This window comes from Paroedura picta, chromosome 6 (genome assembly GCF_049243985.1).
Source record: "Paroedura picta isolate Pp20150507F chromosome 6, Ppicta_v3.0, whole genome shotgun sequence".
NCBI lineage: Eukaryota > Metazoa > Chordata > Lepidosauria > Squamata > Gekkonidae > Paroedura > Paroedura picta.
Window position 1 is genome coordinate 96,748,458 of NC_135374.1, and position 13,354 is coordinate 96,761,811.

The following is a 13,354-nucleotide window of genomic DNA, read 5'->3' on the forward strand; positions in this document are numbered from 1 at the left end:
AATTTGTGTCAGGCCTTCTTCAGTTCAGTAAATATATCATCAAACAATTCCACAAATTAGCAATTTATACAAAAGAGGAGATTTTACATAAGGATAAGCAAAAAATCACTGTTCAATTTAGACAATTATACAAAATAATGATCGATAACATCTACTAAATTATGCAACAGATGGAAACATCTACTAGGTTATTATTGCAACAGGAAAACAGCTATATGGTAATGAAAATGCAAAGAGAAACCTTCAATAGAGCAAAAACTACCTCAAAACAATATAAACACACCCAAAACAGCTGTAGGTTACAGTCAAAACATTCTAATGTTGGCTGGCAAAGAACCTGCAAAGGGTTTCTAAGGAATACAGTGGAAAATAGTCACTAAAGTCTATCAAGGATACATAAGGTGTTCACTGTCATCATAATTTTGGGGTGAAAACCCATATTGCTTACCTCAGTAACTGCCTTTATGTGCTCACTCAGCTACAATCCTTGCAGTTCAAAGGAGAAAAACAAGAACTAACACTTAAGAAAAATGAATAGTTGAATCAGCTGTTGGGATGAGTTAATGAACTGCAGCTGTTCCAGTTTAGAAAGGTCAATCAGACCTGTTAAACCTGCGATCAAAATGATCTACAAAGCTGATCCTAAAACTACTACTATCAAATTCCCAATGATCAACAGAAAGGAATGGCTCAAAGGAGTTCACAAACTATGAGTACTTAAAGGGGAAATGACAATTAGCAAATCCACTAAGGGTAAGTGGATACTTACTCAATTTGTATGAAAAAAATTACAAAAAACAAGCCAACTCCTGTGATGTATATTGTTTGGGGGGAGTTTTTGCTCTATTGAAGGTTTCTCTTTGCATTTTTATTACCATATAACCATTTTTGTGTAACAATAATAACCTAGTAGATATTTTCATCCATTGTATAATTTGGTAAACATTATCAATTGTTTCTTTATATAATCAATTGTCTAAATTGAATAGTGATTTTTTTTTGTTTATCCTTATAGATTCATGTAGAATTTCCCCTTTTCTATAAGTTGCTAATTTGTGGAATTGTTTGTTAATAGTCTTACTGAACTGAATTGAAGAAGGTACATATTGAAACATTTTCAGTTTTTTCTTCAAGCAAATGCTGCTATCAATTATATAAATACGTTCATTGAAAGAAGAAACTGCAACAAGTTTGATATTTGATGTTTTATTTTTAGCAATTTCTGCCACACAGTATTTTTCTTTGTTTCACTCCTACACTGTGTGTTCCTTTGTTATATTGCCCTTGGGAAGGGACTGGGCTAAATCCAGAGTGACACTGCATATGCCAAATAATACTCCTAGGTTCATTCTCCTGTATCTGCCCAATACTGAGGAGGGAAGAATGGATGCTTTACAGCAGGGGTAGTCAACCTGTGGTCCTCCAGATGTCCATGGGCTACAATTCCCATGAGCCCCTGCCAGTGTTTGCTGGCAGGGGCTCATGGGAATTGTAGTCCATTGACATCTGGAGGACCACAGGTTGACTACCCCTGCTTTACAAGGGAAGGGGGAGGACTCATTAGGGCTGCATGTATGGTTGCCAACTCCAGCATGGAAAAATTGCTGGAGACTTGGACGCAGTGCATGGCAAGATAAGGAAGCCCATCAACGATCTCATCTTCTGCTATCACACGTCAGGCTGAAGGTCAGACTCTCCAACTTGTCTCCTTCTTGTGACTTCACTTCCTCCCCCTAGAATCCAAACTTTATATTTCCTGCCACAAACCCTCTGCCTTATTCTCCCACATGACATAACTACAGGAATCTGTATGCTTGTATTTGGTATATCATACCAACCCTAAATATTTGTTGGGGGATAACCAGCTGCTATCCACTTATGTTCCGCTCAGCCTAGGGGAAGGGAGAGACTTTCAAAATCCTCTTCAGTGTTAAGGGGGAAAATCCACCCTAATGACCCGCAGGAGGACACAAGTAATCCCATCCTTCTCTTAGTCCTCAAGTGGCCTCTGGCTTGGTGTCTTTCCAGGCAAGAGTGTGTCACCTTCTCCCTGTTCAGTTACAGAGAACACTTGCGAAATCCACATTCGGGGCTTTTTCTTTAATTCTCATGTTGCATTCAATGCATGTACATAAGTTACCTGCCGTCCATCAGCACAATCTCAGGAATGCCATCACAGATTCTGTGACACTCTAGGAATCACTCCCCCCTACGTTACTATAGTAAAGACCATAGATATCAGAGAAAATTCCTAGAGTATTTCAGATGCTGTGACATCATCCCTCCTCCACTATTCTTCACCCACAAGTCGATTCATGGAGGCATGGGCAAGTGCCAGTAGGCAGCTGGCTCACAGCTGAATGTGTGATTTAAGTCCCATATTTATTCAAGGTTTCATTCTCTGGTTTCATTTGTAAAATGAGCATGCCTTAGCTCTTTTTAGAAACCGGATATATGTGAGTTAACCATAACACGTAAACAGCACTCTAGTTACTATAATACATTACACAGTCCATCGTGAAGCTGCCACTTCCTCAAGGTGAAGTGACTTCTGCAGACTGGTTTCATTTGAGGGAACTCATGTTTGTTTCTGTTGTTTAAACAGTAGCAGCTGGATAGCTGAATTAAATAAGTCTTCAGTAAGTGGGGAGGGGAATTTAACCCTTTCCCCCAAATAATGTTCCTCTTGTAATTCACAAATCATACACTTTTAAATAGTATCTGTGTTTGCTTCCATAATGCAAGGAGCACAGGGGGAGAGGTGTTCTGAAATGGAAAAAACGACACCAGGGAAAAGGCTTAAAACAAAAACAAACAAAACAAAAACCAAGTGCTATGTAAAGGTAAAGGTAAAGGTATCCCCTGTGCAAGCACGAGTCATGTCTGACCCTTGGGGTGACGCCCTCCAGCGTTTTCATGGCAGACTCAATACGGGGTGGTTTGCCAGTGCCTTCCCCAGTCATTACCATTTACCCCCCAGCAAGCTGGGTACTCATTTTACCGACCTCGGAAGGATGGAAGGCTGAGTCAACCTTGAGCCGGCTGCTGGGATTGAACTCCCAGCCTCATGGGCAAAGCTTTCAGACAGCTGCCTTACCACTCTGCGCCACAAGAGGCTCTTTGATCCTTATCCAATTTCATTCCCCATTGCTGCTTTTAATGTAATACACCATGTGGAGATCTAGTCTACTCACATTGTGTCTCATTTGGCCCAAAGCCTAGCTAGCTACCAGGTTAAATTAGCAACCAATTGAAGACTATTTCACTCTGCATCTTCTCTTTGCCTTAAACAGGGTTATATTTAAACTGGGAAAGTCAGAAATCACTTCCAGGTCAAACAGTTGCTGGAGTCTGCCCACAAACTGGTTTTCTTTCTCCTGCCTAAACTGCATGGCCCAGAGGATGACAGTGTTGTCATTACACAAGTGGTCAAAGGTAAGGAGGAGCTCATCTAGATAAGGGTGGTGGTAGACAACGTCAGCAGCCAAGATGTAGTCAAACTGGCACAAAGTCTTGGGGAACTTCTCTTCCAAGTCAACACCCCAAGACAGTTCCTTCACCTGGGGCTGCTGCTTGCATCGCATCTTTGTATTTCTGAAAATATTGTACTGAAGGTTTCCAAGCAGTTCAGGCAGGTCAGTGGCAGTCACGTGGGCACCTGTGAAAGACAGGAGTCACAGAATTGCAAGTCACTCTTATGGATACTTTAAAGAAGTAGGGATATCTGTTGCAGAAATTCTGACCTACTGATTACTACTATGAATAGTTCAAAAGCAGCATAACCTAACCTACCAAGTGTTAAGAATTGGGTAGTGAATACATGAAGAGAAATTGTTGAGCTGATCAAACTGGCAATCTTTGAGAAAATTATCATTTTTATCAATCCTTATATATAAATCTTGTTTTTCAAATACCAACCAAGTGTTGATCCCTGGCCCCAAGGAGGTATGTCTGGCCTTAACCAGGGCCAGGTTACTTTCTTTCCCGACCCCCACCTAGTAGAATGAGCTCCCAGAGTATATCTGGGCCCTGATGGAACAAGCACAGTTCCACAGGGTCTTTAAGACAGATCTCTTCCACCAGGCTTTTGTTTGGGGCCAGTGAATCAGATAACCCCCCACCCACCCACCCACCCAAATCAAAAGCCACCTCAGGGACTGCAATCTAGTTTTAGGAGAGTGAGACAGGAGATCTGTTGATACTAGCGCTGTTGCACAATTTAATTATAGTTTAAATCTTATGTGATTGTATGTTTTTAAATAATGTTGTTACGCCTACATGTTGTACACTGCCCTGAGCTGGTCTGCTAGAAGGGAGGTATAGAAATCAAACAAATATAATAATAATAACTACATTTCTGAAAATGATATAATCTGAATTTTTTGGAAGCACTTGTATTACATTTAAGGGAAGGCCATTGTTTAGTGATAGAGCATCTGCTTGGCACATAGAAATTCCCAGCTTCAGTAATGTAAAAGACTTCGGTCTGAGACTCTGATGAGCCCCCACCAGTCTGTGTAGCCAGTATTGAATTTGATGGACCATTGGTCTGATTCATCATTGGGCGGCTTCATGTGTTCATACAATTTCATCATATTAATACATATGATGATTTTGTTCTTTTGATGCTTGCCTTGATTTTGCATGAGTCCTTTTAATGGTCCCATTGAGGAGAAAGGCTGGGGAACAAATGCATTAAATAAATAAATGGGTATTCCTTTCTCCTTTTATTCTTTTCTTATTCATTTCTCTAATAATCCTAAATAATTAAAGAAACATTAAATACGCTGATCTACCATTCCCCTCAGGTTGTTTTTACTAACACTCCAGATTTTAATTGTATTCAGAATGCTTGAAATGTGGTGCTTGATGGAATTCACACGGGATTATCTCAGACAAATTCTGCGAATATGAGTCTACAATTAAAATCTGTAGTGTCAGTAAAACAACCCATATATAATTAAAATCTGGAGTGTTAGTAAAAACAACCCAAGAGGAATGATAGATCAGTGTATTTAATTGTTTATGTTGATAGTTACCAAAATGTGATTGTCATATGTACTCGTAAATATTTAAAAATAAATTATCCTGCTTTTTTTTACATTAACAGAATTTATCCATTTCCTGAACAACAGTAGATGCTACTTACCAAGGAAACTAGCAACTATTGAGACCAGACCTGTCCCCGCTCCAATTTCAATGACATTTTTATCAACCATGCTACATGAGTTTGCATTTGTTTCCAAAAAGTGGCACAGAACAAGAGCCTGGGGAAGGGAAGAGAGGAGAAGAGAGTAAATTAACATGGGAAGAGGGGGAAAGGTTAACAAGAAATGACTTCATTATCAGCCACAATGGCTGTAAGCTAATGAGGCAGCCTTCTAACAAAGGAAAAACATTATTTCAGATTATATGACTGTACGTGAATTTTGTCAGAGAAAGTAAATGAAATTATGTTCGTCCTAGACATTTTAGAGCCTCTTGAGGCGCAGAGTCGTAAGGCAGCAGTCATGCAGTCTGAAAGCTTTGCCCATGAGGCTGGGAGTTCGATCCCAGCAGCCGGCACAAGGTTGACTCAGCCTTCTATCCTTCCGGGGTCGGTAAAATGAGTACCCAGCTTGCTGGGGGGTAAACGGTCATGACTGGGGAAGGCACTGGCAAACCACCCCGTATTGAGTCTGCCATGAAAATGCTGGAGGGCGTCACCCCAAGGGTCAGACATGACTCGGTGCTTGCACAGGGGATACCTTTACCTTTACTTTAGACATTTTAGTGAAAATGTAGAACATTCTGTTAGCTATGCTCCTTCTGTATTTTGGCTGTAGAGTTTGGCATCTAAAATGCATAACTTGGTTGGTATTTCATGCTCTACTTAAGCAATAAATTCTCTGCTGTCATGGATAACAGAGAGAAGAAGAAGAGTTGGTTCTTATATGCTGTTTTTCTCTACTCGAAGGAGTCTCAAAGTGGCTTACAGTCGCCTTCCCTTTCCTCTCCCCACAACAGACACCCTGTGAGGTGGGTGAGGCTGAGAGAGCCCTGATATTACTGCTCAGTCAGAACAGCTTTATCAGTGCTGTGGTGAGCCCAAGGTCACCCAGCTGGTTGCATGTGGGGGAGTGCAGAATCAAACCTGGCTTGCCAGATCAGAAGCTTGCACTCCTAATCACTACACCAAGCTGGCATAATATTTCTCTCTGGTTGGACTGTTTTTATCTGTCATGTCTGCCTCCCACACTCTGATCTGGGGAGCCCAATGTCATCAATATTCCCGAAGCTAAGCAGGGTCAGAGGTGACTAGTTTTTGGTGAAAGACTACAGGGCGATGGCCAAGGTTGCGACCCAGAGGCAGGCAATCGCAGGCCACCTTTTGCCTTGAAAACCCTGCAGGGGCACTATAAATCGGCTGTAACCTTGGTGGGTTACAATATCCATGAAGTCTTCCCATTTTCTCCAGGGGAACTGCTTTCTGTGCTCCGGAGATCAGCTGAAATTCTGGGAGGCCTCCAGCTGTCCCCCCACCTGGGGGCTGGGAACCCTAACATTCATGCAGGTTGTACACGTGTTCACTCTAACAGGGCTGCTGAGACAATGTCTTTCTAATCCCCCATTGTGTAAGCTCCATATAAAGTCACATTTTCCTAAGATGTTATGTTTACTGGATTTAAAAAGGGGGAATCAGACAGAATCACAGCTCGTGCTTGGCTTCTGGTACCAAAACCAAAGGTGACAACCGTACCGAAGGCCAGACCACAGCTCCAAAGCTGTCGGTGGCTTCTGTAATCTCTATTTCGTGTCCAGCAAAATGGAATCTTTCCCAGGCTCGGGTGGTTATCAGTGAAGGAGAAAAACGTCTTCCCATGATTTCTGCAACTATCTGCCCATCTCCATTTTGTCCTAGTAACAAAACAATAAGAAGAGAGTGCGGATTGTAGTGAAAAGGAGAAGGTAGCCAAGCGCAGGCAAAGATAGCATAATGAACTCATCTCTATCCTCCAGGCAAACGGGGCATTCTCTTAAATACCAAGCTGTTTGAGTTCCGTCACTATCCGGGAATGTTAATGAATTGTTTATCATGATATATGTGGCCCGCTGGAGCTGTTATCCATCATGATTTCTATTTATAAAGCTCCAATAATAGAATTTTATTTCTCCTTCACTCAACATCGGGGAGGCTCAGAAGCCAATTAGTCAAGTTACAATAATGTAATACAGAGGAGGCAAATGGGATATTTGGTTAAGGCGGGGGGGGGGGTTGGCATTTGATTGAGGCTGGGGGGGAGGGGGGTTGACTGGAGTTTCGATCAGGGGTCCCACCCAAGCCAAGCACCCTGGAAATTTATTAATAACTAGATCCAAATTACGTTCTGGCTGGACTTACTAGAGTTGGTTGGGGTAGATTGTTTTCTGCCATCTTGTGGGTTATTATATGTACTGTATTGCTGTTTTGATGGGGGTTTTATGGGATACTGTTATGGTTTTAATTGTTAGCCGCCTCGACAAAAGCCATGAGAGGCGGGATATAAATCCAAGCATAAATACATATTTCTTAAAGTAGCCACGAATATGACTCTCCCCAGCCATCCTCCATGCAAAATTATGTGTTCTCCTCGGATCTTGTTTGGAAGTGCAGGCAGCCTATTGGGCTAGCTTGCAGGTCAAAGATGTGTGCTATCCTAGGGCTGGTTGAGAAGAGATGGGAGGTCACTGGATCCAAGCGGGAGACAGCAGCCCAAGAGAAGGCAGTGAAGGTGACTTAGGGGCATTGCCCTCTCTCAGGCTCAAGGTTATTTTTGCATGTCTGGCCAAGGAGGGACCCCTTTTGCCCTCTGTTTCTCTCTTTTGGGTTTGCATGGGGGGGTGCACTTGACCCAACAAACTTTCCTTTCCCTGATCTATACACAGTTATGACTTCAAGCTTATGCCCCATTAAAGATTAAATAATCTCCCACAGCAGAAAAGAAATGTTACCTCAATTATTCAAGTACTTCAATTCATGAGCCTTTAAGACCAACAAAGTTTTATTCAAGCTATACGCTTCCATGTGCAGGCACACTATCTCCAGATCTGTGATATCTAAAGATGTGTGCCTGCACATGAAAGCCCATGCCTTGAATTAAACTTTGTTGGTCTTAAAGGTGCCATTGGACTCCAACTTTGTTCTGCTGTTTCAGACCCGCTTGAACTTATCTTAATTTCATGAAGAAACTGTTTTATTTAATGGCTGAATTTTACTGGCTTGCTTTCTAATTGATCTTAGGTGGTTTATGGTATTTTTATCGGTGAGTTACCTTGAAAAGGCTTCTGGAAAGGCAGCATGCACCATCCCTAAATCACATGATGCCATCGTTAATCATTAACAAGGTTTGACCTCATTCTGTGGCAAGGAAAGCATAGATATATCAAAGAGAGAATGACCTTAAGGTGAGGAATACTGCAATGCCCTCAAAGTACCCTACTGAAGTGATTTTCAAGGAGCTGCCATTAGCACTGGGGCTGAAAGCTGAGACTACAACATGGTAATAAGTGCCCTGAGTTCAACTTGGCTATCTGACAACACATTCTTCTCAACCCAGGAATTATACACACTCTCATCCAGACTTCTTAGTGGTAAGAGCAGCTCAGGAATGGATAAATAAGCAGAGCGATAGCGGGCCAGTGTGGTGCTCCAACAGATCATTTCCCAAATATTCATCATGATAACCATACAGGAAATCCCAGAACATACCCAGAACATACAAGTTGCAGAGGAGTGTCCATGTTGCAGCCAGAGTAACCCAGAGTTTTGTAGAACCTTAAGGACTAGCAAATTGTGATGTGATGCTTTGTTTTCATGTGGTACTCAAATTTTAGAAAACGAGGGGTACTTCCGCACATTGAAAAAAATAGCGTTACACCAGCAAAATGGCGTAACGCTAAAAAATAATGCGCATCCAGCCATTCCTCACCTTCTGGCTCTCTCACTTTTCATTGCCACCACCTTACGCTTCTTAGCACTCCACACGCCTGCTTGAAATGGCAGAAGAGAGCAAGGCGCTTTACACAGAACTCTCCTCCACCTGTCAATCAAGCCAGGCAGCCTTTCCCCATGTTTTAAAGGGCCCGCAATGCCAGCTAATTTTTTTAAAGTAAAACTTCTCTGTTGAGACGCCTATGCATCTAATCTTAGACGCATAGTGCCTTTTTAATTCCAACCCTTTGCAATCATAAGCCTTGAATCTTTTAGCCAGATTTTTTGAGGGGGAAGACTTTAGAGAGGCATGCTTTGTGTTTTAACTATGGGGGGATTTTTTTTTTTTGCCTGAGAGATTTAACACTTATTCTTTGCTCCAGGCAGTTTGCTTTAAAAAAAACAGTCCCTGGGAGGAAGGGTAGGGAGGGTGCATGGGCGGGAACTGGAGGCGGAGATAGTGCTACTTCAGCTCCACACATTGCCTTGACATGTGGTTTGCTGTTTGTTCACTCTGCTGAGGGCACTCCTTGTGTCAGATAAGCCTTCCTGAAGCACTGAGGCTGCTCATGTACACCTGAGTATTATTATTATTTATTTATTGAATTTTTATACCACTGCTCCTAGCAATGCTGGCTAATGGCGGTTTGCAACAAATCGTACAACAATTCCAAGTAGGGTTGTGTGATGTGGCTACCAGAGTGGCCGTTCCTGCCCGTCACAGCCAGTGGCGCGGCGCTGGCTGCGACGGGTAGGAACTGCTGCTTTGGCGGCTAAATCGCACAACTCTAATTCCAAGTACCATAAAAAACCTGTCATAAAACTAATCTCCTAAAAATCCCTAACAGGTCACATCACAATAAAATGGTGGTACAGTACAATTCCTACAAACTCATCCCCCAACATTTCAAACAATTGGCATCAAAACTGGACATTAACGACTGGCGATGAAGCCAGGAGGTAGGTTACCTAAAGGCTCCAGGGTAGATCTAGTACCTACCCTGAGCTGGGGGGTGGGACCCGTTCTCATAGCCCCATGGCTAAGAACCTGGCCTCAACCAAATGACTGGTGGAAGAGCTCCATTTTGCAGGCCCTGTGGAATCTTGAAAGCTCCATCAGGGCCTGCAGTTCTTTTGGAAGCTCGTTCCACCAGTTAGGGGCCAGTCACGGCCAGGCACACCTTCTGGGGCCCTGGGACCATCTGCAGATTTATACTCGCAGAGCAAAGAGCCCTGCCATAATGAGCTGAGTGGTCCCGCAGGTAGGTAGGACCCAAGCCTTAAAGATCAAGACCAATACCTTGAACTTGATCTGGAAACAGATTGGTAATCATCACAGCTGCCTCAGCAACGGCTGGATGTGGGTCCTCCAAGATGACTTAGTATGTAACACTGAGCCCTCATCTGACCCAACAGATTAAGGTGTTAATGTTCATGTAACTTTTATATCACCTTCTCAGGTCCCCCTACTGAAGGTATATAAGTTTATTTGTTACCTTATTTAAATTTGTCACTCTATCATGTTCCCAGAAACTGCTAATGGCCCACCTTCTACTCTTTCTTGCTTCTATTTTAAGGAAACCCCAAACTGCTAAATGCTGAGTTCACATTAACTCCCATCTTCTTTTACTGGCTCTTGTTCCATTCTTATATAAGGGGGGGAACGGGACTGCCCAGCTATTCCTGGAAGTATCCCGTGGAAACTGCATTCACCTGGTCTCTGATCACACAGTTGCTGAACTCCTGTTTCTTTCGTGGGTGGAAATGAGCAGCTGAAAGTTTTTGATGGTGTGAAGCTTAAATAACATCACCAGATTATTGCTGCAGAACTAAATGATACTAAACCTGGAGGAGCCAGTTTCAAAAATCAGCAACGCCAGTGCCTCTGCAGGAAAGATCTTAAATCACGAGGACATGTCCATACAGGGGGGATATCAAGTTTACAAAGGTCAAATGGCAGTAAACCTGGCCCAAGGCGGAAGAGCTGGGCATTTGCGATGCTCCTTTAGAAAGGCCATTTCCATTTGAATCACAGCAAAACATCTGAAACTCTTTAGCTCATTCTTGTATTTATCGATAACTATGAGTCGGCCACCCAATACTTAAGTTACACAAATGGCCTGTGTTTATTTCGGCATAAGCACTGGTAGTGGGATGTCAGCATCTACATATACCAATTTATTTTTTATCAATACTACATCTCCTAACAGCATACAGGAAGCATATGTTCTTGGGCAAGCTAGTGGCATCCCTTTGTTTTGTTTATGCTCTGCCTTTCTACTCAGCAGTGACCCAAAATGGCTTAGGTGGTTCTCCTCCCCTCCAGTTTACCCTCACAACAAACCTGTGAGGTTGGGTAGGCTGAGATTTGTTGACTGGTCTAAGGCCACCCAGCATGGTTCCATAGAGTGGATATCCCAGCTTGACCTGTTCTGTAACCCAGGCTTTCTCAACCAGGATTTCGTGCAACTCTGGGGTTTCTTGACGGCCCTGGAAGTGTTTCCTAAATGGGTGGGAGTTAATTAATTTTAATATAGTTTAGAAATGTGTTAAAACGTTTATCAAGCCATATGACCATACACAGTCATGTCGATCCAACGACCCCTTCCAAAATGGCCGATTAGGTGCCTGGAAAGGGTGGAGGACCTGGGTGGGTGTGTCCACTGCTATGCTTCCCAGTCATATTCTGCATGAGCATGCTACTTCTGGGGTTTCTCAAAGCCCGAAGAGAATGTCAGAGGTTCTTAATGGTAAAAAAGTTGAGAAAGGATGCTGTGACCAGTATATAATGCTGGTTTTCGTACACCAGGGAAGACAAGCCGGGGAATATTTACCTTTTTTCTTCTCGGGAATTTGAGATAATTCATCCGATTCAAAATGCTTGTGCTGTGACCATTTTGAATCCATTTCGTGCCACACACGAGACAAGTAGGAGATATGAGCTAGAAATGAAAACAGAGAGGAAAAAAACCTAAACGGTTATATAGAGAGGATCTATAACACAGCGAAGACAGATCTAGAACGCATGGCTTTTCTTCATCACCCATTTCAAAGTAGCTGTGAAACAGTGAACTGCAAATAAGGTCAGACTACAATATCATAGTAAAGTTCATGGACTACAATTCCCATGAGCAGGGGCTCATGCTGGCAGGGGCTCATGGGAATTGTAGTCCATGAACATCTGGAGGACCGCAGGTTGACTACCCTTGTTGTAGGGGATTTTCAATTCTCCCACGTGAATGTTGATATGCTTTGGGTGTTCACTGTAAAATAGTTTTATCAGTAGTTTAGAACAGTGGTCTGCAACCTTTTTACTGCTGCGGTGGGGAGGGCGATCGCCCGGCTGCACATGCGCAGCCGCAAACGCACATGCGCGGCCCTGCTTCCCTCTCCCCCCCCCCCACAAAAAGAAGCTTGCCGGGCCACAAGCTAATCGGCCGCTTTTGCAGCCTGGGAAGTTTCTCACTGCAGGGGGGAGGGCAGGGAGAGGGAGCCGCGGCCCGGTGGTTGGGGACCACCGGTTTAGAACACCGGAAATCCTTCCTCTGCTCTCAGGATTAAGTGATCACAATAACACAGCAGTTTTTTGCAGGTACCTTTTAACACAGGTGTTTATTATGGAAGTTTTATACCCTGCTTTTCACCACCTGAAGGAGCCTCAAAGTGGCTTACAATCGCCTTCCCTTCCTCTCCCCACAACAGAACCCTGTGAGGTAGGTGGGGCTGAGAGAGCTCTGACAGGATTGCTCTGTGAAAACAGTTCTATCAGGACTGCGATAAGCCCAAGGTCACCCAGCTTGCTACATGTGAGGGAGTGGGGAATCAAACCCCTTTCTACCACTACACCAAACTGGCCCTATAGTGCATGGGTGAGTGTTCCCCACTGCCGAATTCAATATAAGGTAAAGGTATCCCCTGTGCAAGCACTGGATCATGTCTGACCCTTGGGGTGACGCCCTCTAGCTACATTAACAGTTGTTATGGAATAAAATAGTATAAGGTAACCAGATTTTAACATTGGTAAAGCAGGACACCATTGACCAGGGGGAGGGGGGGTTCTTGATTAAAAATTCGGTCTGTATGGAGCAACAAACGCATAGAATGCAAAAATAGTATTGTAATATATATATATATATATATATATATATATATATATATATATATATATATATATATATATATATATATATATATATATATATATATATATATATATATATATATATTTAATTTCAACATAAGTACAATTTACCAGGTGCCCCCAGATGCCCCTCCAAAAGTGGGACAATCTGGTCAACCTTAAAATAGTAGTAAGCATGCTCTCTAATTCCATACTATTTCCTATGGTGCTGGTGGGAAATAGTTATTTTAGGAGCATTACACAGCAACTAACAAACAAAACAT

At 42.8% G+C, this 13,354-nt stretch overlaps 2 protein-coding genes and 1 long non-coding RNA gene across 5 annotated transcripts in view; 1 reads left to right on the forward strand and 2 right to left on the reverse strand.

The window, feature by feature from the left end:
* The first annotated feature begins 576 nt into the window (after positions 1 to 576).
* Positions 577 to 5,230, forward strand: LOC143840350 (uncharacterized). The gene is made up of 3 exons (XR_013232144.1): positions 577 to 753; positions 3,294 to 3,435; positions 5,111 to 5,230. It is a non-coding gene; the product is annotated as an uncharacterized LOC143840350 (long non-coding RNA).
* Positions 1,191 to 11,888, reverse strand: LOC143840349 (putative methyltransferase-like protein 21E). Its single transcript, XM_077343778.1, has 5 exons — positions 11,785 to 11,888; positions 8,292 to 8,377; positions 6,740 to 6,897; positions 5,150 to 5,267; positions 1,191 to 3,658 (listed from the first exon to the last, which is right to left on the reverse strand). The coding sequence occupies exons 2-5, from the start codon at positions 8,317 to 8,319 to the stop codon at positions 3,258 to 3,260; spliced, it is 705 nt and encodes a 234-aa protein (XP_077199893.1). The 5' UTR covers positions 8,320 to 8,377; positions 11,785 to 11,888; the 3' UTR covers positions 1,191 to 3,257.
* The window catches only part of ERCC5 (ERCC excision repair 5, endonuclease), a 29,941-nt gene continuing 28,370 nt past the window's right edge, over positions 11,784 to 13,354 (reverse strand). For all 3 annotated transcript variants that reach the window (XM_077343772.1, XM_077343773.1, XM_077343774.1), the window contains one exon: positions 11,784 to 11,892. The gene's annotated coding sequence lies outside the window, so the exon portion shown is untranslated. The remainder of the gene's footprint in view (positions 11,893 to 13,354) is intronic.

Bases quoted from the DNA above. Each gene is read 5' to 3' on its own strand.
- LOC143840349 (XM_077343778.1), bottom strand. From the start codon at position 8,319: ATGCTGCCTTTCCAGAAGCCTTTTCAAG. The intron at 6,898-8,291 runs GTAACTCACCGA...TTTTGTTACTAG, and splicing joins TTTCCAGAAGCCTTTTCAAG to GACAAAATGGAGATGGGCAG. The intron at 3,659-5,149 runs GTAAGTAGCATC...TGTCTTTCACAG, and splicing joins AATAGTTGCTAGTTTCCTTG to GTGCCCACGTGACTGCCACT.